General features: G+C 41.7%; 1 protein-coding gene across 2 annotated transcripts in view; it reads left to right on the forward strand.

Moving 5' to 3' along the window:
- The window catches only part of LOC124132893 (synaptotagmin-17-like), a 42,652-nt gene that overhangs the window by 13,850 nt on the left and 1,933 nt on the right, over window positions 1–26,869 (forward strand). For both annotated transcript variants that reach the window (XM_046497052.2, XM_046497060.2), the window contains exons 3-5: window positions 8,942–9,793; window positions 14,969–15,089; window positions 25,776–26,869. The exon at window positions 25,776–26,869 is cut by the window's right edge and continues 1,933 nt beyond it. In XM_046497052.2, the coding sequence (XP_046353008.1) occupies window positions 8,942–9,793; window positions 14,969–15,089; window positions 25,776–26,128 (1,326 nt within the window). In that variant the 3' untranslated portion in view covers window positions 26,129–26,869. The remainder of the gene's footprint in view (window positions 1–8,941; window positions 9,794–14,968; window positions 15,090–25,775) is intronic.

The following is a 26,869-nucleotide window of genomic DNA, read 5'->3' on the forward strand; positions in this document are numbered from 1 at the left end:
ATCGAGTCTAAACCAGACAATCCAGTGATTGACATCATGAGCATCGATCCATGCTTTTGGGATACGATTACATGCATCAACCAAGTCAGCGGGTCTAACGACCCGATCCCGTTAGTCGCCTCTTCCGACAAGCATAGTCGCCTTCTACGGCAAGCATAGTCGCCTTTTACGGCAAGCATAGTCGCCTCTTACGGCAAGCATAGTCGCCTCTTACGGCAAGCATGGGAATCTCGGCCACATCCATTGCGTGTATCAGCGACTATGACATGGCAATTGTGACCTTGTTAAACTATGTGTAGACTATCAGTCATTACAGATATCATTCTAGTCTGGTAGCCTTGATATTAGAAACGTTTCGACTGACTTCCTTACTACGAGTGTCGCAATCACAGATACACTGGTTAGACTAACGATTCATCAGAAACGTATTTGGTCCCGCATCAGCGATGTTGACATGGCGGTTCTGATAGAATATTGCTAACAACGGCTTAAAAAACATGCTCACTCACTCGCATATCACAGTATCACCTGCACGGGGGAGTTCTCATCGCAAGACATTAGCTCGAGGTCAGTTATTAATGGAGGTATGAGAATGGCGCAGGTTTAACGTTCTTCCAGTCAAAGATCCGCCCCTACTCTGCTTCATCCATTTTTGACGGCAAGAGACTTCCGACAAGCGGTGGCACTCTGTCAGTTGTAGGATATGGTTAGTCATCCCCTTAAAACAAAGACGCGCGTATGGCAATATAAACAGATCTACCACTCCACAGAGTGTCTTCAACAGAATCAAAGAGGCCACGTTAAAATAGGATATAATTCCATCATTTGTTCTGGCTCATGCAATACAGCACTTACCCCCTTTACAAATATGTCAGGCAGCTCAATCTACAATACCAGTGACGTATATTGAGGACCAGGGTTATAACTGTTCGGGACCAATCGTGTTTTGAGACAGATTTTGTTTTGGGGCGTTTCAAGGCTCATTTTCTGTATGTCCTGTGACCGATTTATGTTTTTGGGTAAGAAATGAGGACAAAGTAATTGTGGTTCTAGAAATTTCAAGAACAGAAATACCAGCACCCTTAACCCTATACCCCGAACCGGAAGTCTCCATTTGATTCGTTCTAGGCATGGCTTGGTAAGAAGCCTTCCATCATATTTCTTTGGGGAAATTCCTCAGGACTTCACGGCCTCATCCTACAAAAACGTAAACATATGGTTGTTCTTGTTACCCTGCCTGGCGCTAGACATTCACGTGATAAGACAAGGACTGGTCACGCACGCACACAAACACACATACACACGCACGCATGCACGCACGCACGCACGCACGCACGCACGCCCGCCCGCCCGCACACACACACATTAAATCGTTAACAGAGGCGTTGTGTTGTAATGGAGATTCAGAAATAATTTATTTATATATATATATTATTTTAACGCTCTTTTTACGTAAATATTAACTGGAAGTAAGGTTTTGTACCGATGACAACGGACAATGGCATGACACCACACGCTTTCTTGTAACAAAACCGTTCCGATTTGGTAACGGTAAGCAGGAATGTGGATACAAATTATCACAACTTAAACACACACACATACACACGTCGTTATGCAGGTGCAATTATCTAGAACGCGACGTTAATCCCCGCCTCACCACCTAACTGTATGTTAAAATGCTATCTCAGTAATAGTGACAACGCTAATTCACTAAAGTGTGCTGTCTGGACAAAGAGTCAATGTTTGTCGCACGTGCGCGGGGGTTGTTGTTGTTGTTGTTTGTTGTTGTTATTGTTGTTGTTGTTGGTGGTGGTGGTGGTGCGTTGTTTGGCGGAATAAATTGCGGCTTTCGTCCCCGTCAATGATATTTAATTCACGTATTTATTGTAAAGTAATAGCTTATATGCCTAGACCCCACCTACGTTCTTAGAAATAATTGACTTCCACGAGACGGAAATTAACGCCTTCAGTACTGAGGGCGATTTTGGATTAGCGTCGGTTTGGGGGAGATTTTGGAGCGAAACACCACGTCTGTAGTGTGGGTTATTATACGTGTTTCGTGAATAACAAAAACGACAAAACCATTCCATAATCATAAAAAGCTCTCCCGAAAGCTCATTTTGTACAATTCTGACAATATATATATTACCGTTATTGAACCGTTACCGTTCTTCAGGTTACCTTCCAATTCTCGTTCACACGAAGGGAGGTGATAGGCCTACTGGGTTAAATATTCGCTCGTCACGTAGAAGACCGGGTTCGAATCCTCGCCCTTCCGGGGTACAATGAGTATACTGTAAGTTAATATTTCTGAGAGTGGCGTTAAACAGCAAACACTGACTGACTGACTGAGTATGGTTTTACTCCGCTTTTAGCAATATTCCAGCAATATAACGGCGGGGGACACCAGAAATGGGCTTCACACATTGTACCCATGTCGGGAATCGAACCCGGGTCTTCGGCGTGACGAGCGAACGCTTTAACCACTAGGCTACCCGACCGCCCCTAAACAGCAAACAACCAAACAAACAAATAAACGAAGCGGTCTGAGGCTAAGGACGGTTTTATACTGACGGTTTTACGTGAATTTTGGGTCATAATAATGGAATCACAAGAGTTGTGTTATTTTTGTTTGTATGTTGTTCAAAGCCGCACTCATTAAAAATCAAAATATATGACGGCGGTCTGTAAATAATCGAGTCTGGAGCAGACAATGCAGTGGATGATATAATGGACAACGGTGTCGTCGGGAAAGTCCCGGGGCCTGACTGTTTAGACATCCCCTTCCCTTAAACCTCCTCTTACGACAAGCTGCAGAGTTTGGTGGACCAATTCTAACCCGGAATCCAAGTGGACCGCCTCCATGGCCTAGTGGTTAATGCGTCTGCCCGGAGAGCGGAAGGTCCGGGGTTCGATCCCCGGCCGCGTTATACCAAAAAAGATGGTACTTGTTGTTACCCTGCCTGGCGCTCGGCATTTAGGGGTCAGTATACTGTGTCTGAGTGGGGTTAAACTGCGACATGGTATCTCAGTCCGGACTAGGGCAAGCAGCTCGCTCTCTCTCTCTCTCTCTCTCTCTCTCTCTCTCTCAAACACACACACACACACACACACACACACACACACACACGCACGCATGCACGCGCGCGCGCACACACACACACGTGCCTGAGGCACTGACATAAAGCCACATTCGGAAGGATTCTTTATCGGAAATTAACACATATGGTTTGCTTGTCTCAAATGTATGATGTGATTATCAGTCAGTATTGGCTTGTCAATCGTGTTCTGTTCGCGACGACTTGAGTTGTCGGGGTATGCGAAGCGCCGGGCCTAATATGGCCAGTATCGATCGCTTTTGGCTTTCGCATCACCACAGCTCTGACTTGTTGCGTCTGAATAGGTTTGCGCGCAATGACGATTTACGAATGTCATGTGACTCCAGGGACGAACAAAACATGTAAGCGACATTGATGCCCTTGGCTACACTCTTCTCATGTTGGAGATATGTGTACAGTTTAAGAGTAGATACGTGTACAATGGAAGAGTAGATATGTGTACAATGTAAGAGTAGATATGTGTTCAGTTTAAGAGTAGATATGTGTACAGTTTAAGAGTAGATATGTGTTCAGTTTTAGAGTAGATATGTGTACAGTTTAAGAGTAGATATTTGTACAGTTTAAGAGTAGATATGTGTACAGTTTTAGAGTAGATATGTGTACAGTTTAAGAGTAGATATGTGTACAGTTTAAGAGTAGATATGTGTACAGTTTTAGAGTAGATATATATATATATGTGTACAGTTTTAGAGTAGATATGTGTACAGTTTAAGAGTAAAAACATGTTCAAAGTTAGTGTAGACGTGGACAATGTAAGAGTAGATATGTGTACAATTTAAGAGTAGATATATGTATAAATTAAGAGTAGACCTGAACAGTGTAAGAGTAGATATATATACAGTTTTAGTGTAGATATATGTACAGTTTTAGTGTAGATATATGTACAGTTTTAGTGTAGATATGTATATAGTTTTAGAGTAGATATATGTACAGTGTAAGAGTAGATGTGTGTACAGTTTAAGAGGATATATGGGTACAGTTAAGAGTAGATGTGTGTACAGTTTTAGTGTAGATGTGTGTACAGTTTAAGAGTAGATGTGTGTACAGTTTAAGAGTAGATGTGTGTACAGTTTTAATGTAGATGTGTGTACAGTTGAGGAGTAGATGTGTGAACAGTTAAAGAGTAGATGTGTGTACACTTTAAGAGTAGATGTGTGTACAGTTTTAAAGAAGACGTATGTACAGCTAAGAGTGAGCTCACCAAATCAATGGTGAATCGTTACTTGTTTGCTTCTCACTCGACTCACCTCACATCTTACAAGAGCACCTCACATCTTACAAGAGCACCTCACATCTTACAAGAGTACCTCACATCTTACAAGAGCACCTCACATCTTACAAGAGCAATGCGTTTATGAAACGTCACACGTTGCTCCGAATGATGACAAACATTTTCAACGACATAAGACAACATTTTATAAAAAAAACATCTCGAAAACATTAACACAAGACGCAAGTAATTACCACGAATGTATGGGCAACTCACAGGAAATAACCTAGTTGCCAGTGATGAGTTCACGACGAGGCCGTTGCACGAGCGATAACGTTTCAAGATTTCTCTTCGCCCGTTGGCGTAAAACCCAATACACACGGTCGGTTAATAAACCATTTTTCGCCCCCTAAGCAGTGAACACCGCTTGCAATAAACATAAACGCCATCTGTTTCCACGAGAGAAGCAGACTTTAGGGAGGAACATAAACTGTAACGAGGGCCATATAGTGGTTAGTGATTATCGATTTCATAATAAACACCCTACTTCGCGGACCCAGCGGCGTGAAATAGTTGTCATGATTTTGTCAGATTGCGACAATTTCATACAACGGCGAAGAGACCTCTTCAGGTGAAGGTTCAGTTCTGCAGAACAATGGACAATAAAAATGAAATGAATCCTTTGGAAACGAAGCAATATCTTCACGGAGATGTTGTCTGGCATATTTTGGCACCTCCGTCCAAGGAATATGCCAGAGATCTTGGGTCGTGAAGGTTGGTGTAACCTGGCTGGGTGTATTCGAGTAGTTGCTTGGACCCCGTTATGTCGTCACGGATATCGGAAGTTACCATGTTAACGTGTTTGGGAACTGATTTCACGAAAACCTGACATTTAATGTATTGACTTAGTGAGTCGGTGTAGAGTAATCGCAAATGAGAATGCTCGGAGAAATTAAACAGCTTATTCATATTCATTACAACGATATGTGCTGACGTCAATAGTTCTAGCGCACGTTATTGGGAAAAAGATACTGGTTGAGACTGCAGGTGACTAAATGGCGAGGACGGTCACTTAGTCGATTGCGTACCATCTTACCTGACGGGTTTGGAAGCTGATCATGCCGTATTTCCTCGATTAAACGCACGGGTGTATATTTCTTTCAGACACTCTTTAACCCCGGCGTTTAATCCCGAAGATAATGATGTGCAATTCCATGCATAAAAACTACCCGATGTTTAATCGAGATCCTGCGTTTAATCGAGGAAATTCGGTAATATGAATCATTGGTTTGCCTGGTCCAGGCTCGATAGAGTTAAAGGTCGCAGTCATACAGCTGGACTATTGTTGTGTCCGGCGTTAAACAACAAGCAAACAAATTATTTGGCGAGGGAGCTGTTACATAAACATATTATGTGGCGGATTATATGCCTAACAGTGACAACAACAGTGACAAATAACAACCCAAAACACTGTATCAAATTATATTTGAAACCAGAAAATTCAACAAACCTTGGATGCTGCTCTTTATTGATTTTGAAACAAAATTTGATACTGTCTCTTAACCATTTATACTTTCTGTTTTAGAAAGATATGGCTTGGTCCTTACAAAGTTAAATTGGTAATATCTTTATAATTAATTCTTCAACATGTGTTATTCAAAATGGACTTCTCTCAAACTCTACCTAGATGGTACAGAAGATAGCTTAAAAGCCTCTCACGATACTCTGACAACTTAACATAATTCTTCTTGGTTAAAAATCAATATTAACAAAACAAAAGTAATTTGGCAGGCGGTAGTATTAAACTTAGTCAAGATAAAAAACTTAGATTGGCATGAAGGACAGTTTGAAGTTTTAGGGATTAAACTAAATAATCAGCTTGAGGAGTTTTGGGTCATACACACCCGTAAAAACATGAAGAAATAAACAAATTGTTGGCTGATTGGAGAAAAAGAAATTTAACATTAATTGAAGAATTTACATTAAACTCTTGCTCTGCATACACATCAGTTCATCCTTGACTAATCTACCAAGGACTTTCTGTGAATTCATTTAGAATGATAAACTGGATAAAATTAAAAGAACAGACTTAATGAAGAATTATAAGGATGGAAGACTTAGAATCATAAACTTGAACATGTTTATTGAATCTGTTAAAAAAGTCCTCTTTAAAATTTTTTGTTTCAGAAATGAATTTTGCTAGCCCTAGCTTCTTTCCTTTAAGAGACATCTTCCACATGAGAGCAAATATCGACTGTTACTATTTTACTAAGGTTGATAACCATTTTTGGAAAGAACTTCTTTTGATATGGGGAAGATATTATAGAAAACATGCAACAAATCATGAAATAATTGCAAATATTTTTACAGAACCGCTCTGGTTAAATTATGAGTCTTATGACCCAAAGTATTTTGAGGAAAGCAGGTATAAGAAAGGCATTCATTTTATAAAGGATATTTGCAATGCATAAGGCATAGCTTCTCTGAATATTCTTAAAACGAAGTATAACATAAAGGGGGCTTTTTAAGACTTTAATATAATAGAATACCCATCCTCGCTTCATCCCTACCCATCCTCGCTTCATCTCTACCCGTCCTCGCTTCATCTCTACCCATACTCGCTTCATCTCTACCCATCCTCGCTTCATCTCTACCCATCCTTGCTTCATCCCTACCCATCCTCGCTTTATCCCTACCAATCCTCGCTTCATCTCTACCCATCCTAACTTCCACCCTCACATCACCCTGCCCATTCTAAGATCGCTCGTACGCATCACACCTACCCATCCTCGCATTACCCCTTCCAATCCCCACATCATTCCTACCCATCCTCACATAACACCTCCCCATCCTCACATAACACCTCCCCATCCTCACATCACTTGTACTCACCCCCCTCTCAAGCCAAAGACAAGCACTGTAGTTCAATTATTATATAGATGTACAAATACGTAAAACAAGGTCCGAACTATTTTATATACAATTAAAGTGAAAAACACACTTGGCATTATTTAGGTTGTCCTCACTGACATTGTATTAGAAAGTTTACTAATCACAACACGTACACTGAACAACCCCAGACAAAAACAAGCCTAGATTTAACATATAGGCCACCAAGGCGCCCTTTAACCTGGCATATTCTCATCACATACAAATCCACATCTAAAGGGGCGAACAAATGCGCCCAGTGTGTGGTTTAAAAAGTCGATTCCAGTCGATACGCATTTTCCTGCAGTCGATGACAGCTCACAAGGGTTAATGAATACTATCAGGAAGCTATTATCTTCACTCTGCCTTGAACTCGTCGCGGGAGACGCGAGTATCTGGATATCTGCTAATTGGAAAAGAAAATGAAGATGATTGTCAAATTTGCTGAACTCGGCATAAATCCCCAAGCTACGGCAGTGCGTGTTGAAATAATGATGTTGTTGATTTCGCAAGCTTTGTAGAACATAATAACCGGGTAATTATTCTCAGCACGGCTGTCCAAACACTGGGAGGAGTCAGTCTTCTAAAAATACCAAAGTGGCGATATATTTGTCCTTTAAACAAATATAATGACAGCTGTTATGAAACGTGTTTACTGTTTCGTGAATTTCTGCATTTGCTGATCACTGTTGCTATTGTATCGCTTGTAAACTGATCTGTAGATCTATAACCTGGCTTTGCTTCTACCAAAAATGCTAAATCCATGGTAATCTAATATAACGAACATGTAAGCGACAGATAATAGCATAGTGGTATCGCATGCCTCGCCAATATTTACTAACATTGATGAATGTCCGGTACTCTTTGTAACTTTGTCTTTGTTTTAGTTGGTTCAGGCCTTTGAGAAGGGAATGGATGTGCTCTTTGACCTTTGCTACTGACCTCTGACCTCTTTGATTCTGGTTCCGTCTCGAGTAGTGATGAAGGAGTTCCTCCAACCCTCTTCGCGACATTCAGACTCTTACCCATCCTTGTGTTATTATCAGAATGTCATTAAGTAGTGTTTGCGGTGACCCCCTAACATCCCGATATTTACCAATGTTAATTAAGGTAGGGTCTTTGGGTACTGTTTGAGGTGCTCCACGAAACATACCGACACTAACCTATAAACCTCTTTGTCATTGTTTCAGTTTCAGAAGGTCTTTAACTAGTGTTTGGGATGTTCCTCTAAACATATCGACACTAACCTATAAACCTCTTTGTCATTGTTTCAGTTTCAGAAGGTCTTTAACTAGTGTTTCGGATGTTCCTCTAAACATATCGACACTAACCTATAAACCTCTTTGTCGGTGGTTCAGTTTCAGAAGATCTTTAACTAGTGTTTGGGATGTTCCTCTAAACATATCGTCACTAACCTATAAACCTCTTTGTCGGTGGTTCAGTTTCAGAAGTCTTTAACTAGTGTTTGGGATGTTCCTCTAAACATATCGTCACTAACCTATAAACCTCTTTGTCGCTGGTTCAGTTTCAGAAGGTCTTTAACTAGTGTTCGGGATGTTCCTCTAAACATATCGTCACTAACCTATAAACCTCTTTGTCGCTGGTTCAGTTTCAGAAGGTCTCTGAGTTGTGTTTGGGTGCTCCTCTAAACTTTCAGACTCTAACCCATCCATCCCTGTTTCAGTCTCAGAAGGTCCTTGAGAAGGTGCTGGAGGTGATATGCTGCAAACAGGACTGCTGCGACTGCTGGCTGGCCAACAAACCCAAACCCCAAGTCAAACCAGACATCCAACATACGTTTCGGGAGTCCCTCTCCCGCCTCGACTCAACGGGGAGCAACGCCGACAGCATCAGAAGCTGCAGGGAACGTCACGACTCCGACAACTCCCGAACAGACTCCGTGTCCTCTTCAAGCAACATCAGCGGGGAATATAAACATTATAAGTCCACACCCGTCATTGACATGAAACCTATTGAATTCTGGGCCGCCAACAGGGAGAGCGTCCAGCCCAAGCCGAAACGTCGTCTACCCAGTGAGAGCGAAATCAGCATTGAGAACCTACAACGAGATTTGTACGATAACGAACCAGTGGATGAGCCGTGTTTGACGGACGAGCAGAAATTGGCCCAGTATCAGCTTGGTCAGTTACATTTTGGGCTTCAATACGAAGTATCCTCAAAGGTCCTTGTGGTAAAAATTATTGAAGCGAAAGAGCTTCCCCCGCCGTTTAGTCTCGACGAGAACAAACAAGACATGGCGCATTCAAATCCTTATTGTAAAATATCACTCCTTCCTGACCAAAAGAACTCCCAGCAGACCACAGTTCAGCGGAAGAGCCAGTGCCCGATGTGGAATGAGTATTTTATGTTCGAGATCTCCTACAAAGAAGTGCATATGAGGACATTAGAAATCATAGTGAAAGACTTTGACAAATATTCCCGGCACTGCATCATCGGGCGAGTCCTTCTCCCCTTGTCTAATGTCAACCTGATAAAGGGAGGTCATATGTGGAAGCCCTTGTCTCCGGGAAACACGGTAAGGTCACATACATAGTTTCTTATTAAGGGCCGACAAAAGGGTCTGGGAATTCTTTTGTAAAAGATATAATCAATAAGTGCAGGAAAAGAATAATTTGTAGTCAGATTTTTCACTGGACGTTGGATATTCCTTTCAGAGTAACCGTTTGTCTTGAAGCGCTGTTTGGCAGAATAATTTCTCTCAAACAAAAGTTCCGCCCCAAACCTTGTCCCACACGCTATCACCACCCAGACCTTTGAATGGTTCGACTGTTATATAAAGTGTTCAAATATAGCGTGTACACTTATATGATTTTTTTCTGTTCTTGTTAACCGTGTTGAAAGTTCTTCTGAAGTCAAAGCCTACACGCATGACATGTATAGGAATTCATAATTTCAAATTGTAATAGTATTTTTAACGTGATAATGTTACTACGAAATACTTAAATAATATAGTTACAATTTATCCTCAAATTCTTTCTAAGTTATTCTCTCGGCGAATCCCTCGGTCGCGATCGGGAGATGTTTGTGTACTATAAATCGGCATCAGCCCGGCCTAGTACAAGCAGCCACACACACAAACACGTGCATGCACGTCACTATATAAGTGCAATAATCTTGGACGCGATGTTAAACCTCATCTCATCATCGGACTGCTTGCCATTCCTAGGATGTCCACCCAAACCACGAGGAGTTAAGTTAATCAGAAAATTGTTTTTTTTAGCCTATCATACTGTTTTTTTGTAGCCTATCATACTTAACCAATGCTTAACCAACATGTTTAAAGTTTATTCGAAGAAACTAGTTTTAAAATGAACTGGTAATTATTCAGTTTGTTGAGCCTGATTTATCGTTTACCTTTCTCACGCTGTGCAGTTAAACAAGTAACGTAACGAGGGCGTTGACACGAATTGTTTGAAACATTGTGTTGTTGTTAGCCATTGATTACAAACATCACCACGCTTTATAATTACAACCCTTTGTCCCGACATCTCGGCAGTCAATGGACCTGAAAGTGGTGTTTTAAGACTCAGTTGACTCAGTTGACGCCCATCCACTGAGACACAACCATGCTCCACGCTTCATTAAGCCATTGAGAATACATGCTCCGGTAAACATTACGAATAGAATGCTTCAACTGTTTCCGTGAGGGAACATTGTAGAGATTTACATCAGCGACTTGAACATTGCTTCAAGCTTTGTCTACTGTGTCGAGTCAGTTCAAGTCTGTTGACGTGGGCAGAGGCGATTGACTCGTTTCCATTGCGTCTGTAGTGACTTATGAATGGCTTTTGCTCTGTTGAAATATTCTGTGGTGAGCGTTGGCGTTGTGATTCTGTTACAAGGCCGCACATGTGGCAAGCTTATCTTTTAAAACACATTTGGGCGATTTAATGCTGGTAACTGAAGAAGGACCAGATGGCATGGTTGTGCGTAATTGCGTGCGCAGGTGGTTGAGAGTAGTGATGGCTTCAATGTGACACAGCGTTGGCATTCGTTCCATTACACGATTTACTTAAAGCTGCAAGACCAGATTTATTTTGGAACATTCTCAGTTCGGTGAGCTTGTGAGTTTGGTTTTGAACATTATTTTAGTCTGTGTTTGTTTGTTGTTGAACGCTGCACTAAGGAATATTCCAGCTATATGACGGCGGTCTGTAAAAAAATTGAGTCTGGACCAGACAATCCAGCGTTTGACATCATGAGCATCGATCCACGCAATTGGGATCGATGACATGCATCAACCAAATCAGCGCGCCTGACCACCCGATTCCGTTAGTCGCCTCTTACGACAAGCATAGTCGCCTTGTACGGCAAGCATTGGTTGCTGAAGACCTATTGTACACCGGAACCTCACGGGTCTTATTTTAGTGATATAACTGAGAAACTCACTCACTGCCTGCCACACTTCTACACACAGAAGGGATAGAGGGACCTGCGTAGCGACCCAAATATAAATGAATTCAAGTGTTGCAGGGGTTAGGCCACTCTTTTTTACTTACTTTACGGACTTTTTGTACAGGAAAAGATGGTTTAGTTTTCTGCACCACAACAGGTCGGCTGGTATATAAAGATGGTTTAATGGGAGGAGAGCCTGCAACACGGCTGCTGTTTCTCTTAGCAATGCAAACCTGACGCATCAAGCGGGAACACGGTTGTGCATCTCCGCATCCTATCAGTTTATTTTGATTTCCATATTTAATATATATCAACTTCAGTGGGTTCTTGTTTAGGAAATATTTGGTAGGCAATATGCTATCAGCTTTACGGCGGGATAAAAAAGAGCAAATTCGGAATATTTCGATCGATCGGCGATCCATAAAGCGAAAAAAGTGTGGCCTAACAGCCTTGTACAATGGCTGCCAGAGATGTATACTGTACACGGGCCGTACGGTGGAAAGTAAACTTATTTGTAAATATTGGGATTGTCTGGAAACGCGTATGGCGCTTTTCCCAAATGTGTCTTCGCGCATCTTCGTCACATCTGTGTCTGCCATATGTGAGGTGGGTAGCTTTAACAGTAATTCCTCCATCACAATACATTGCCAACATTTATATACATAAATAGAAGTTGGCAAGACCTTTGTTTTTTGTGACACTCTTTGAACATATTGTTTTCGAAAAAGCTCTAATCGGTACTTAAACAATGAGAAAAGGTTTCACAGCATTTATCCGATCGATTGAGTTGATCGTAATTCAGTATAACACCGTTTGTCCAAACAAACATGTTTTCGCAGTTCTATCATTTTACGTCGAATTGTCACCTGTATTACGTCGTTATCGCCTGTCTGTCTGGCACGGGCGAAGTGAGATGTAATGGGGTTTAACGTCGCGTCCAGGATTATTGCACTTATATAGCGACGTGCATGTACGAGTGTGTGTTTGTGTGGCTGCTTGTACTAGTCCAGACTGATGCCGATTGATAGTGCTAGCCCACTGAGATACCATGCCGCAGTTTAACATGAATACAAACACAGTATACTGACTCCGAGCCGACCAGTCCTTGTTTTAGTCCCTTAATGCCGAGCGCCAGACAGGGTAACAACAAGTACCATCTTTTAACGTCTTTTGGTATGACGCGGCCGGTGATCGAACCCGGACCTTCCGCTCTCCGGGCGGACGCTCTACCACTAGACCACGGAGGCGGTCCCTGTCTGGCACTGAGGAACAGTGACATCATCTGTAGTTTGACTCCCCTCTAGCTGCCAGTGCCTGTGTTTCTCCAGCTTCCGACATGCGTGCTGGTCACATTTGTCATAAGGGGCAAAACAAGCCACGTTCAACGTAGCTGGATGCATGTATTGGGTCTGTCACTAGATTTCGAAAATATATTTCTATTCTTGTATATGTAGAAGGATCAACGCAAGATAACAGCTGCTATTCGGCGCCAGTCTAAAAGAATTGCCAGTGTTGTTGAAAGCGATTTTCAAATTGATCACCAGACAAAAGTAGTTTCAAATCAATAATTATCATCATTACGGAACAAATTGGATTTAGTAATTTGAATTACCATTTTCCTGAACACCTGCTGTCATCGCTGATTTTTCATTTATCAATTCGTATAATTTTCATCACTTTTGTCCCGATGGAATCTGTTCTTCTCAGGCGTTGCCGTCATATATTTCATGTTTCAAGATCACTTTAACCGATTTAGTCTATACACGTTGAAGCAGTATGTACGATTGAAATATTTATAGATCGAAATTTCAGGGACATATATCGCACAGTATGGCGTTGGAAATACGTCTTATGTACCTTAATGGCCTCTGGTCTCAAGTGTGAGAAACAACGCAACGACATTTAACTCTCGCCTACAATGAAGACTTATTTTGGTTTCTAATGATTCGATATATTTGGCGTATGATATCTACTTTATCAAGTACTTTATAAACATTAAAACCTCACATTCAGATGAAAAGGAATATAAATTGTCACGACACACTAGATATTGATATAGATATTTAATAACTGACCTCAAATAGAGATATTTTTATGGTCAATAAATGTTTATGTTCCTGAAATCAGGGAGGACATTTCGCTGTTAATTACTATGTGGGCTGAAGAGTGAGTGAGTGAGTATGGTTTTACGCCGCTTTTAGCAATATTCATACAATATCACGGCGGGGGACACCAGAAATGTGCTTCACACATTGTACCCATGTCGGGAATCGAACCCTGGTCTTCGGCGTGACGAGCGAACACTTTAACCACAAGGCTACCCGACCGCCCCTGCGGGTTGAAGACCTTACAAGACTATTAACTGTGCACAACAAGTGTTAACCGTGATAACGCTGTAAGAATGCCCAAACATGCATATAACGCAAGACACTGGTATTTGACCAATCGCGTAGCAGCATTTGCTGCGATGATGACAGGTTCCAAGCAGGTGGTTTGCTGGGTAGAATGCGCTTGCGCTTCACTCAGGGCGCCAGGCTGGGCACCAAGAAGATCGCAAGCAGAACGATGGTGCACCAAGCAACGCCGACTTAATGAACTTTACACCGCCAGAACCATGATCACAATCAGTGAGAATCCAGGATTCGAACCTACAACCAAGGGCTCTTGGTAGGGCTAGGATAAGCAACTCTTCACAGCGATTTGCGGCTCCTTAGCCCTGTAGACTACTATTACTCCTTGTTGTTTTCGAAATAAACATCACCTAATTTACTTCATTTTTATCAGGGGCGGTGCGGTAGCCTAGTGGTAAAAGTGTTCGCTAGTCGCGCCGAAGACCCGGGTTCGATGGGTACAATGTGTGAAGCCCATTTCTGGTGTCCCCAGCCGAGATATTGCTGGAATATAGAACAATACTCACTTATCTTTGTCACTGCAATGGACACGCATGTCTGTGTTTTTCCTATTCCAATGTTGGTTTGTTGGTTTGTTGTTTTACGCCGCACTCAGCAATATTCCAGCTATATGAAGGCGGTCTGTAAATAATCGTGTCTGGACCAGACAATCCATTGATTGATATCATGATCATCGATCCACGCAATTGGGATCGATGACATGCATCAACCAAGTCAGCGAGCCTGACCACCCGATCCCGTTAGTCGCCTCTTACGAAAAGCAGAGTCGCCTTTTATGGCATGCATTGGTTGCTGAAGACCTATTCTACCCCGGATCTTCACGGGTCCTTATTCCAATGTAAAAATATGACTGCAGTTTAAAGAATTCTTTTTGTGTATTTCAGGAGCGTCAGGACCTTGGAGAGATCCTGCTTTCCCTCAATTACTTGCCCAGTGCCGGTCGGCTCAACATCGACGTCATGAAGGCCAAACAACTTCTACAAACCGACCTCGTCGGCGGCTCAGGTGAGTCAATCTCGGACATTTCCGTCATTTTCCGTAACATCTCGTGACCAATCGTGTCGTTCGGAATGGTGTCCCGTGTATCTACCGTGGCCATTTTGTCAACTTGGTTCCGTCTTCACGCAAACGGGCATCAGCAAAAACACTGTCAACGTGTACCACATCCGCCATTGACATGCTTACGTACATACGTGCATATTTTCTAAAAACAACACGGTGCCCTTTACAATCCCTTGATATTCAGTGTGGTGAAACAATTGAGACTGTCTGTCACTTTACTGTATTTTTAGATAACCAAATAAATATTAATTAAAATAAATATAAAGGAGGGATACTTTGACCAAAGTACTTTACACTCTCATTGGTTCGTCGTTTTTCTCACGTAACATTGATCTATATGGGGACGGCCTTTCTTGCCTGTTAAAGAAAATTGCAAGTGGTGACAATAGTTTCTGTGTCGCGAGGGTCGTTCAGCTGGTTTTTCTAGTACTCTTCTCATCACACGACTGGGTTCCGTCTATTAGTGTATTAAGCATGGAATAAATGTATGACATATTAAATTATATTATGCAAACACCACTTCTTTACGAACCTCATACGAATTGCCAGTCTATGCATTATCATGATCATGTTTGTTTGCTTGTTTGTTGTTTGTTGTTTAACGCTGCATTCAGCAATATTCAAGCTATATGACGGCGGTCTGTAAATAAAAGAGTCTGGCCCAGACAACCCAGTGATTGACATCATGAGCATCGATCACGCAATTGGGATACGATGACGTGCATCAACCAAATCAGCGAGCCTGACCACCCGATCCCGTTAGTCGCCTTTTACGACAAGCATAGTATGGGTTGTTGTAGACCTATTCTACCTCGGATCTTCACGGGTGAACATGATTATGCCAACACTAAGCTGATTTATCAAGTAATACCCAAATCTACAGATGGACTCTTCTACAAGGTCTATAGAATCAGTATACAATCTGGGCCAATATTGCTATTTCCTTTGGGGACCTCGGTAGTGGGATGCGATCTCGTCTTGCCTAAGACCACGGACTGAAGTAGATCCTCCCATGCAAGTTTGCTGCAGACGACAAGGGTGCTATATGAATTATATGTTTAATAATGAAGTGACGAACGAAGTCTTTGGGCGCTTCATTCAGAAGTAGAGGGATTGTTCTCCATACCGCGCGACCATGGGACTGTGGTTCCTTGTCATTGTTACTCATTGTATACATATAAACATTCGAGTGGGTGAGTGAGTTTGGTTTAACGCCGCTTTTAACAGTATTCCAGTTATATCACGGCGTGTCAGCTGAATGTGGGAGGAAAGCCCGAAGTGATGCAGGTCTCAGACGTTTACCACTTCGGTGAAACCCACGAGCATGGGTACGGTGCTGACAAACCAAGAAACATAATTGGGGCGAACCGGGATTCGAACCCACAACCATAGGTTTCTGACGTGCCCAAGGGACGCAACTCTGCACAGCGAATCGCGTCGTCTTAGACGACTGGGCCACCCGACCCCCCTATAAACATTCGAAACACAACCGAAGAAACAAACCAGGATTGGGTGCGATTGTAGATCCCGCTACATTCATATATTTAGCTTTGGAGAAACCGTTTGTTTTGAAATTGTGATCATATTGTAACCCAAATAAAATAATATTTCTTCGGATGAAGTGAGACTATAAATTAAAATCGACCTTTTCTTCATCAACAGAGCATAAAGAGGTAATGTATTTTGAATGTCATATCAACCTTTCTTCCCAATGTATAGAAGTGTCCTGTATGCGTGTTCTGATTGGTTGAGTGTGCAGATATCAATGTGAGTCAACAGTGGTGTCCTCCCATTAGTTAGACGTCCCAATAGTTAGACAGCTTATAACAACACTTTAAACGGTTGAGTGCACACTAATCCTTATGCTTGTTACCTCAGACTTTAAAATGGAATAGTCCAGATAAGATCTGACAAACAAAGCAAAGCAGATTTAAATAGATAGTTTAATATTATACTTCACATTTAATGACACTTTACATTTGATAAATTTTATACAGTTTGTAACAACACTTTGTGACAGTTTTTGATAATGTAAACTTTACATTTAATAACTTTTACAGTTTTATCCCAAACGAAGCAAGTGTCCACAAGCATCTAAATACTCAATAGCAGACTTGTCACCCTGCTGCAGCTGATCTTTGAGGCGTACCAGGCGATTCTCTGTCTCTCTGTAGATTCTCTTGCGTCAGCGTGGTGCCGCACCAAAGTTCAATTGCATTACCTTAGTCCTTTCACTGAACTCGACTTTCTGGATGACTTCAATGAATCTGTAGATGTTAGGGTGAACATGTGGCAGTAGGTAGTTCAGTCGGCTGTGGAATCCCTCAAGGTTGTCGTTGGTTCTGGGTCCATCAGTTTCGAAATGGTTCCACATGCGCATTGAGAATCTGGCGTCATCATCCACCCAGGTTCATAGGTTGTTGCTTGACGATCTGGCACAAGGGCGAACACTAGAGGGAAGGTGCTTTGACCAACTCTGGCATGAATGATGTATACTTGATCCCATAAACCTGGACATGCTGTGAAGGTACCATCCATGTAAAGGGTGTCAGCTTCCTGGAGGGCTTGTATCTGTTCTGCAGTGGAGAACGCCAAGATCTTGTCATCGTCGCCGTCGCTGAACAGTAGAAAGGGACGTCCATCTGTTGTCTCGGACCATTTGTCTTCAATGTCTACTGCTGACCGCGACCTGGGTAACGCTAGGAATGGTCTTGCGACGATGCCTGATAAAGAGCAAAGAAACAGTTACACATATGTTACATGAAATATTGATAATGATTTCATTCACTTGAAATGGTTAACAGCGAAACAAGTTAGGTGGGACCTAAAAAAAAGGTTAATTCTAACCAAGTCAAAAATACGGGATGATATTTACCTGTAAAGTGCACTTTTCACGCTCTGAAATGATGGCATCGCTGGGATGCTGGCTTCATCTACTTGAGTGACTTGCATCTGTGTGGTTTCCTCTCGCGCTCTTTTACGAAGATTGCTGACAAAGGTCACTCTGGTTTCATCTTCAGGTGGATGGTTATGTTCCGACTGATTGCGAAGAAAGTCACCGATAGTCGTACATTTCCAATTGCATGTCTTGACGACACCTCTCCAATGTGTGCAGGTTTGCCTCTCGCGGTTTCTGTTGTAAATATATCCATCTAATATCAACTGCTTACTTCCACGCCGAGAGGTGATGTACTCTACTTTCCTTAAACCAGCCATCATCGATACTGATAATGATACGTACCCCAAGATCATTTTTATTTGTTTGATGAGTAGATAATCTCAACTCAACTCCTTCAACTGATCATACAGTAAGACAATTAAGCTACTCCATAGTTTACATAGTTAATCTCATGCCTATTGAACCTGTGCTGAGAGTAAGGTATTTTAGATTAATTAAACGAATTTGTAACATATATACTCCCTAAACTGTGAGTCCCCTATCCCTACTCAGTACTTTAATCTAATAAGGACTGATCCATTACACCTGTAGGTATAAACCCTCTTTGCCTAGGTAAAAGTGTCTAACAATTGGGACGTCTAACTAATGGGACGTCTAACTAATGGGATATAACCTCAACAGTCAGTTGACATCTAGATGATCCACCCGGAGAGCGGAAGGTCCGGGGTTCAATCCCCGGCCGCGTCATACCAAAAGTCGTTAAAAGATGGTACTTGTTGTTACCCTGTCTGGCGCTCGGCATTGATGGTCTAAAACAAGGACTGGTCAGCTCGGAGTCAGTATACTGTGTCTGAGTGGGGTATTCATGTTAAACTGCGGCATGGTATCTCAGTGAGCTAGCACTATAAATTGGCATCAGTCCGGACTAGTACAAGCAGCCACACAAACACATACATGTACATGCACGTCGCTATGTAAGTGCAATAATCTTGGATGCGACGTTAAACCAAGTTTCAAGGTTCATGACATCTAGATGAGCGCCCTAGCGGTGTAATGAGGAGGCCAGTGGTATAATGAGGAGACCTGTGCGAACATGCCGAAGGAGACTTTGAGAACAAAAACATACCGATGATAAATTGTTCCGTCGTTTGGCGCGGAATCCCAGACTGATGCTAAAGGAAGGACAAGACTTTAGTAGATATGAAATATTTGGCGATAATGGTAAAGAAGACAGGTGAGCGGCGAGATGGCTGGATGTTCAACATGTAGATTTAAGGTAGCCCAACCAACTGTCATACAAAATGCCACATTGACACAAAATCGATTGACTCTTCTTGTCCGAAGGATAAAACGTCTGCAAATAATTGTCATGGCAATTTAACTCTGTCAGATGATTCTGTTTAGTGTCGCCATATGAGGGGTGATTCCAAATCGATCCTTGAAATATATGCTTAAAAAATGAACGACCGCCTCCGTGGTCTAGTGGTAGAGTGTCCGCACGGCGAGCGGACGTTTCAGTATTCGATCCCCCGCCGCGTCATACCAAAAGACGTTAAAAGATGGTCCTTGTTGTTACCCTGTCTGGCGCAAAGACTGGTCGGCTCAGAGTCAGTATACTGTGTGTACTGAGTGGGGTATACATGTGAAACTGCGGCATTGTATCTCATAGGGCTAGTACAAGCACACACACACAAACACACACACACACACACACACACACACACATGTATGCACGTCGCTATAAAATTGCAATAATCTTGAACGTGACGTAAAACCCCATTTCACCTCACCTCACCTTCAAAAATAATTATTATTATGATGATGATGATGATGATTCAATACATTTCATGCAGTGATCTCAATTATAGAGTTTTTGCATTAATTTGAATGTATGCACGTCGCTATAAAAGTGCAATAATCTTGAACGTGACGTAAAACCCCATTTCACCTCACCTCACCTTCAAAAACTATTATTATTATTATTATGATGATGATGATTCAATACATTTCATGCAGTGATCTCAATTATAGAGTTGTTGCACTAATTTGTATGTATGCACGTCGCTATAAAAGTGCAATAATCTTGAACGTGACGTAAAACCCCATTTCACCTCACCTCACCTTCAAAAACTATTATTATTATTATGATGATGATGGTGATGATGATGATTCAATACATTTCATGCAGTGATCTCAATTATAGAGTTGTTGCACTAATTTGCCTACTTCATGCCAGATTTAGAAGCAAATACAGCACGGGAGATATTTTCAGATCATATTCTTCGTTTCGCTCCAAGCGGTCCGTGTTGAACAACTCCTGTCGATTTCAGGCCAACATGTGGCAAAAGGCCTGTCCCCTTTGTCGTGAGAAAGTGAAAAGGGACTTTCGGGCTATATTTGTACTTTTGACATTTTATTGCGGTTAATGATACTTTTACGCGATCCTTAACAACTTAAGCTCACAGCCTAGCCACCGCGGACGGATTTAGATAAAAGCGTAGACACAGTCTGTTGGAACCATTCCAGAAAATGACAACTTGAAGGATTGATAAGCGCAAGATTTTCCACCTTGGGACAAAATCTGGTATTTTCTGACTTAAGGAAATTTAACATTCTCTGTGTTCGCGACCGGGGGGGATTGGATGCCCGCGGGGAGCGATAGTTTTCAGTGACGTGAGTCATGACGTCATTGACGTTTATACCAATCTAATTATCCGGACCTCCTTTGTACGGCCGAGTAATTGGTCTTTTCATGTTTGTTTTTTTATCTGAGAGCATGTTTTTGAGTTTGGGTGATGAGTCATTGTGACAGGCGACTGTTAAGACTAAGCCAGGCCAGTCCAAGTGTTTCCTGGTTAGTCTTTTCCCTGCCGGCCTTCCATAGGTTGAGCAACTCGAGATTGTTTGACGTCAATGTCCACGTTGGAAGGATCCAGCTGCAATACGAGTTGAAATTTGAATCTGATGGTAACGAGTCAATTATTCAAACTAATTGCGCTTTGCTTCAGGCTCGAGACATCAAATTTGTTTTCCAGAACTTTTACTCTCATGTCAGCAATGATTTCATTAAATGATCACAGATTATCTAATTCCATCGACTTACTTATCATCGAAATATGCCAGTGGTTAAGACATTTGATTCATTATGTTTAACACGTGGCATACGACGGCCAAACAAGTGGAACATTTTAAGAAAAGGGAATGTCTTTATTCTAGTAATTGCTTGACGCACCGTCCTTCCTTGATCGACGAATTTAAATGTTCATAGAGTTTTAAATTTAAATTAAGGTTGTAGGGGATAAGATCTTATTGCACGCGGTCAAGCATTTGTGGGTAGTCCATGTGAGTCCATGTGAGTACGTGAAATACATGGTCAAAGTAGTCAAAGTTTTGAATATGTTTGTTTTGAATCTTTTGAATTAACGTGAAATGGGTTGTATACATGGAGTATATATTTTGAAGATATAAAGTGTATCGATTCGCTGTGCAGAGTTGCGTCCCCGAGGCGCGCCAGAAACCTATGATTGTGGGTTCGAATCTCGCTTCGCCCCGATTATGTTTCTAGGTTTGTCAGCACCATACCCGTGCTCGTGGGTTTCACTGAAGTGGTAAACGTCTGAGACCTGCATCACTTCGGGCTTTCCTCCCACATTAAGCTGACACGCTGCGATATAACTGTAAGACTGTTAAAATCGGCATTAAATCCAACAAAAGAAGAAGAAGTGTATTTTAATAGGCCTTGAATTCCAGCATTGCATAACTGCGCTTGATTCACAGACCGGGGTTAAGATGGCCGATTCCAAACATCACCCGGACACAGAAGGATCCGCTTAACAAATAGCATATGGGTGCACTTGATTTCAACAGTTGTTCGCTCAGTGTGTCTGGCAACAAAAATTCTGTAAATGGAATACAAAGGTGTTTTTTCCCCCAACAAACAGCATTGATTATGGCGCCGTGTTAATGCCTCGCAATAAGGTCTTTTTATTTTTTATATATTTTATAGTACAACCTTAAGGGCATACACTTTGTCGTCGAAATGTATGTCAACAATCATGCGACATGACACGTGAGACATGAACCGCGCGAGATGTTTGTCAAGCACCTGTTAATGAAGGCTTGTGGTGAGACATCTTGCGAAGTCGCGTGTTAGACTTTATTTCATTAGGAGGTACTGCCATCTATAGATCACGCGGCCTGTACTTTGAATTACCTGGTCTTGCCATTAGCTCGTCCGCCAAAGAAACGTGATTTTTGCATTCAGAAATAATTTCAAAGCATTGGCACAGGCTGGCAGATGCGTATTTGTCGTGAGATGCATGTTAACTACTGGGTAAATGAAAATACACTCACATGCTTGATGGTGGCTAAAAATAAAACAATCAAGAAATTGATTTTCGATTGGTATCATAGTTGAGTTTTGGACCTTAAGTTTGCTGTTTTCAGCCTTGCAACGTATTGATAGCGTTTGTAATTGTATCGGGGGCGGTGGGGTAGGCTAGAGGTCAAAGTGTTCGCTCGTCATTCCGAAGACCCGGGTTCGATTCCCAACATGGGTACAATGTGTGAAGCTCATTTCTGGTGTCCCCCGCCTTGAAATTGCTGGAATATTGCTAAAAGCGGCGTAAAGGCATACTCACTCACTTTTATTTTTATGTGTAAAGTCCAACTTTCAAATGTTTAATGTTTTGTCCGACAGTTTAGATGCATTGGAATAGATTAAGGACAACGTTGGAATTCCGTTACAGAATTAGTCTCGAGTACCCCCTGTCCCTGGTGGATCAATGAGGATCAGTTTTTACGATGTGTGACCTGGGATGTTTGGTGTCGTCTTGCCCGACGGTGTGGATCGTTCGTGACTTTAATCATTGCTTTAACTGGCGCGAGTATTTACAGGCGGGATTTTGTTGCGGCGTGAAATAATATTCCCTCTCGCACTCATTTCAAGGTGTAGTAATCATCTATCTTACACAGATTATTAATTAGAATACACGGCAGTCTAGTCGGTAATTACAGATCTTAGAAGGAACATGTATTGCAAGCACACAGTGGAATCCTTAAAACGGTTCCAGTCAGTTATCGTGATCTTGTTAAACGTTTAGCAATGGTTAAGTTATAGTGAAAATCGATTTCAGTTTTTAAAGGTCACCCCAAAGTGTTTTTTTCATTGAAATCGCCACCAAGGGCTTCCAGTGGCTCTACTTAAATGGTTCTAGAGATTGAACAGTTGTTCAAACGAAATTTCTACTGGAAATAAGAACGAAATAAGATTTGGCACGAATAACATATGCGTTGACCAACACATTTTTGTTTATCATTGATGGTTTCACAGCTCTGTTCTCAATCAAGAGTCTAATAAAAAAACAAAAATAATTCTGCTTTGTGGTTGGAAATACATAGAATTGACATTACAATCAAACTATTCTCGTCGCATTCCAATTTCAGTTTGCGTGTAAATAATTGTCATGTTAATGTTGTTAGTGTACTTGAAAGATGTCAATGGCGGTTTCGTTTGGACAGTCTTCTATTACAAGGAGAATGTTGTGACAGGCGTTTATTTTTACCAGAAGCCTTCGCCCGTACGTTTAAAGAGATTTAGTAAAAACTAATATGGTTTCTTTGTTCGACCTGTGTCTTTTTCCACCACGGTCGTCTGGTATTCCCCCGGAGTTTATTAGGGAGCAGTCAGGAAAGATAAGTTATAGTGGAGCGGCTTATTGACTGAATAGTGCACTTTGAGTTCAAAGCATGACACATGGTACATAGGTTCGTCATTCCGGTACGAACATGTATGGCTCTAGGGCCATCCGACATTTTCCAATATGGCCGCCAAATCCAAGATGGCCACCAAAATTATCCTTATTTTTGGACATTTATAAATCTTATTACAAAAAGAGACATGTTGCGACAATCTGCGTCGTATTGTTAATATTTGTTTGTTTGTTAGTTATTTAACGCCGTACTCAGCAATATTCCAGCTTAATCACAGCAGCAGGCAAAAATCGAGTCTGGACCAAACAATCCAGTGATTGATATTATGAGCATCGATCTTAGCAGTTGGGATACGATGACATGCATCAACCAAGTCAGCGAGCCTGACCACCATGAGCGTATACGATGCCCTTAGACCAGGAAATGACAGAGACATATAGAGAACATTAATCTATGTACACAGACGCTAGGGGGTCTCAGTATATCGCTCGACAGAACATTTTCCGAACAATAAAAATAGTGGCAATCCCAGAACATGTATCAGTTAAAATAGATTCGTTTGAAGAGTGTGCGAAAGAGTAGTGGCTGAATGGGTGAGCGAGTAGCGAGAAGCCGGTAGAGAAATGGTAAGCCTGTGTGTGAAGGATTCAGTTGCAGTGGTAGTCTCCCTTACAGACCCTGATACAAATATATCAAATACAGCCCATGCAAGTCTATAATGTTTGGCAAGTCTAAATTTCTGCAGAAGAGGGGCGGTCGGGTAGCCTAGTGGTTAAAGCGTTCGCTCGTCACGCCGAAGACCCGGGTTCGATTCCCGACATGGGTACAATGTGTGAAGCCCATTTCTGGTGTCCCCCGCCGTGATATTGCTGGAATATTGCTAAAAGCGGCGTAAAACCAAACTCACTCACTCACTCATTCTGCAGAAGAGAGTCTCTGGGTTCTTTTTTATTATTTTTTTAAAGATAATTTAACAACTGTTTTGGTTTGTTTTCTGTACGATATGTTCATTTCAGAGACTAGATGTTAGCCTATTGTAGTGGTGGCGACACTCTTTGTGGGGTACTGAGATTAATATGATAATCGCTTTCTGGATTTCAGGAAACAAATGATTGCTTCGATGTGTAAATATAAATATCATACACTCATATTAACATATACTGCAGTAGCAACAAATAAAAATGGTAGACAGAATACTTCTTTATCCAAATTGGAAAAGAAACAGGCAATAGAAATCATTTGTATTTTCACATCTACTCGATTGTTGATTTTTGTACAAGTTTCAGTACAGTTTACAGTGAACCCTCATTAATCCGGATGGTACTGTTCTCAAAGACATTTGCCAGATGAACAACTTTCTGGCTTAAGGAACAATGCAACGGAATGGTGTACCAGGATTAAGGAATAGTGTACCTGGATTAAGGAATAGTGTACCTGGATTAAGGAATAGTGTACCTGGATTAAGGAATAGTGTACCTGGATTAAGGAATAGTGTACCCGGATAAAGGAATAGTGTACCTGGATAAAGGAATAGTGTACCTGGATTAAGGAATAGTGTACCTGGATTAAGGGTGTTCAGAGCAACATCGCCCAGAAAGTAGGCTTTTCGGATTGACGGGGTCGCGATTTATGGATGATTCACTGTTCTAAAAAGAACCAACATTTCCCATAGGAAAGGTTTTCGAAGTAAAACCATCACATATACACGTCCGGGCAAAAGAAAGTGTACACTTGATAATACCCGCTTTACTCATTACTGTCTACTATGAAATCGTCACGTGCACGTCACATGTTGTGAGATACATATATGATGTATCATGTATCGTCTTGGATAAGAATACCTGATACATCTCCATCCAATAGCCATTTCTTGTTGTTGTTTTTTATTTTAGCCACCATCAAACATAAGTGTATATTTTCTTTTGCTCGGCAGTTAAAATGCACTCAAGAAATGAAAATGTGATGTATTATATTTTAAATTTAAAAAAAATATATATTATTCAAATTTATGGTTTCAGATCCCTTCGTAAAGATCACCTTGGTCCACTTCGAGAAACCAATCAAGACCAAGAAGACGTCGTGCAAGAAGAATACATTGGACCCCGTCTTCAACGAGTCGGTCAGTTTCAACCTGACCCCTCAGCAACTGGACAACACAAGCCTCGTCGTCTCTGCGTGGGACCACAACTCCAAGAGCAGGGACGAGTTCGTTGGTCGAGTGGTCATCGGCAAATACGGCTCCGGGCCTCACGAATTCACACACTGGAACCGCATGCTTCAATCACAGAGATGCCCAGTGGCACAGTGGCATTCACTGCGCACGCGTCAAGATTGTGATCAAGTGTCACCCGCTTCCATTGCGGTTCCATAAGAGTAATTCTCATTGGCCATGACGTCATGACGTTGGACGACCTTCTCAAAGGTTGACAAACTTGTAGATCCCGTATAGAGGGACGCTGATATACTTAGCATAGTGTCATATCGCCATCTCTGTACATGAAAGAAGAATCAGTGCTTGACGTACATAGTACGTCAAAGTGAATACGTATATGACGTACTGTCTGAACAATATATCAGCCAGAACGCTGACACATTTGACACATCAGAGGGACTCATATTGACAGATGTTAGTGAAACATTGAATTGAGTTACGATGTGTGTGCGGCATGTATATTATGGTTGCACAGATCACGGCCTAATCTGACTTTGTTTACACGGCCATGACAAGGTGATGACAAGGCGTTGCCAAGGCGACGAGAAGAAGATGACAACGCGTTGCCAAGGTGATGACAGTCCAGCTTATGTCATTTGTGCCGCAAAACGCATATTCATGTTAACATCACAGTGAGAATTAATCAAAACTGACTGTACATACTGTGTATTATCCGTGTAACCGCATCAAATGTATCTTACCCTTATCTCTGCACTTAGTACTGCGGCAGGCCGCATCGTGTCTACAGGCCTTGGGTCAACCTGAATGAACTGTCGCAAGTCCATTTTTATTAACGCCATTTCCCTCCCAAGATCTGAAACAAACAAAAATAAATATTGTGCTTTTAGTTTTCGAAGATATTTTTACCTGGTTACTCGTTTTCCAAAACTTACTTTATAA

The sequence above is a fragment of the Haliotis rufescens genome, unplaced genomic scaffold, assembly GCF_023055435.1.
Source record: "Haliotis rufescens isolate VD_foot unplaced genomic scaffold, xgHalRufe1.0.p SCAF_20, whole genome shotgun sequence".
Classification (NCBI taxonomy): Eukaryota; Metazoa; Mollusca; class Gastropoda; order Lepetellida; family Haliotidae; genus Haliotis; species Haliotis rufescens.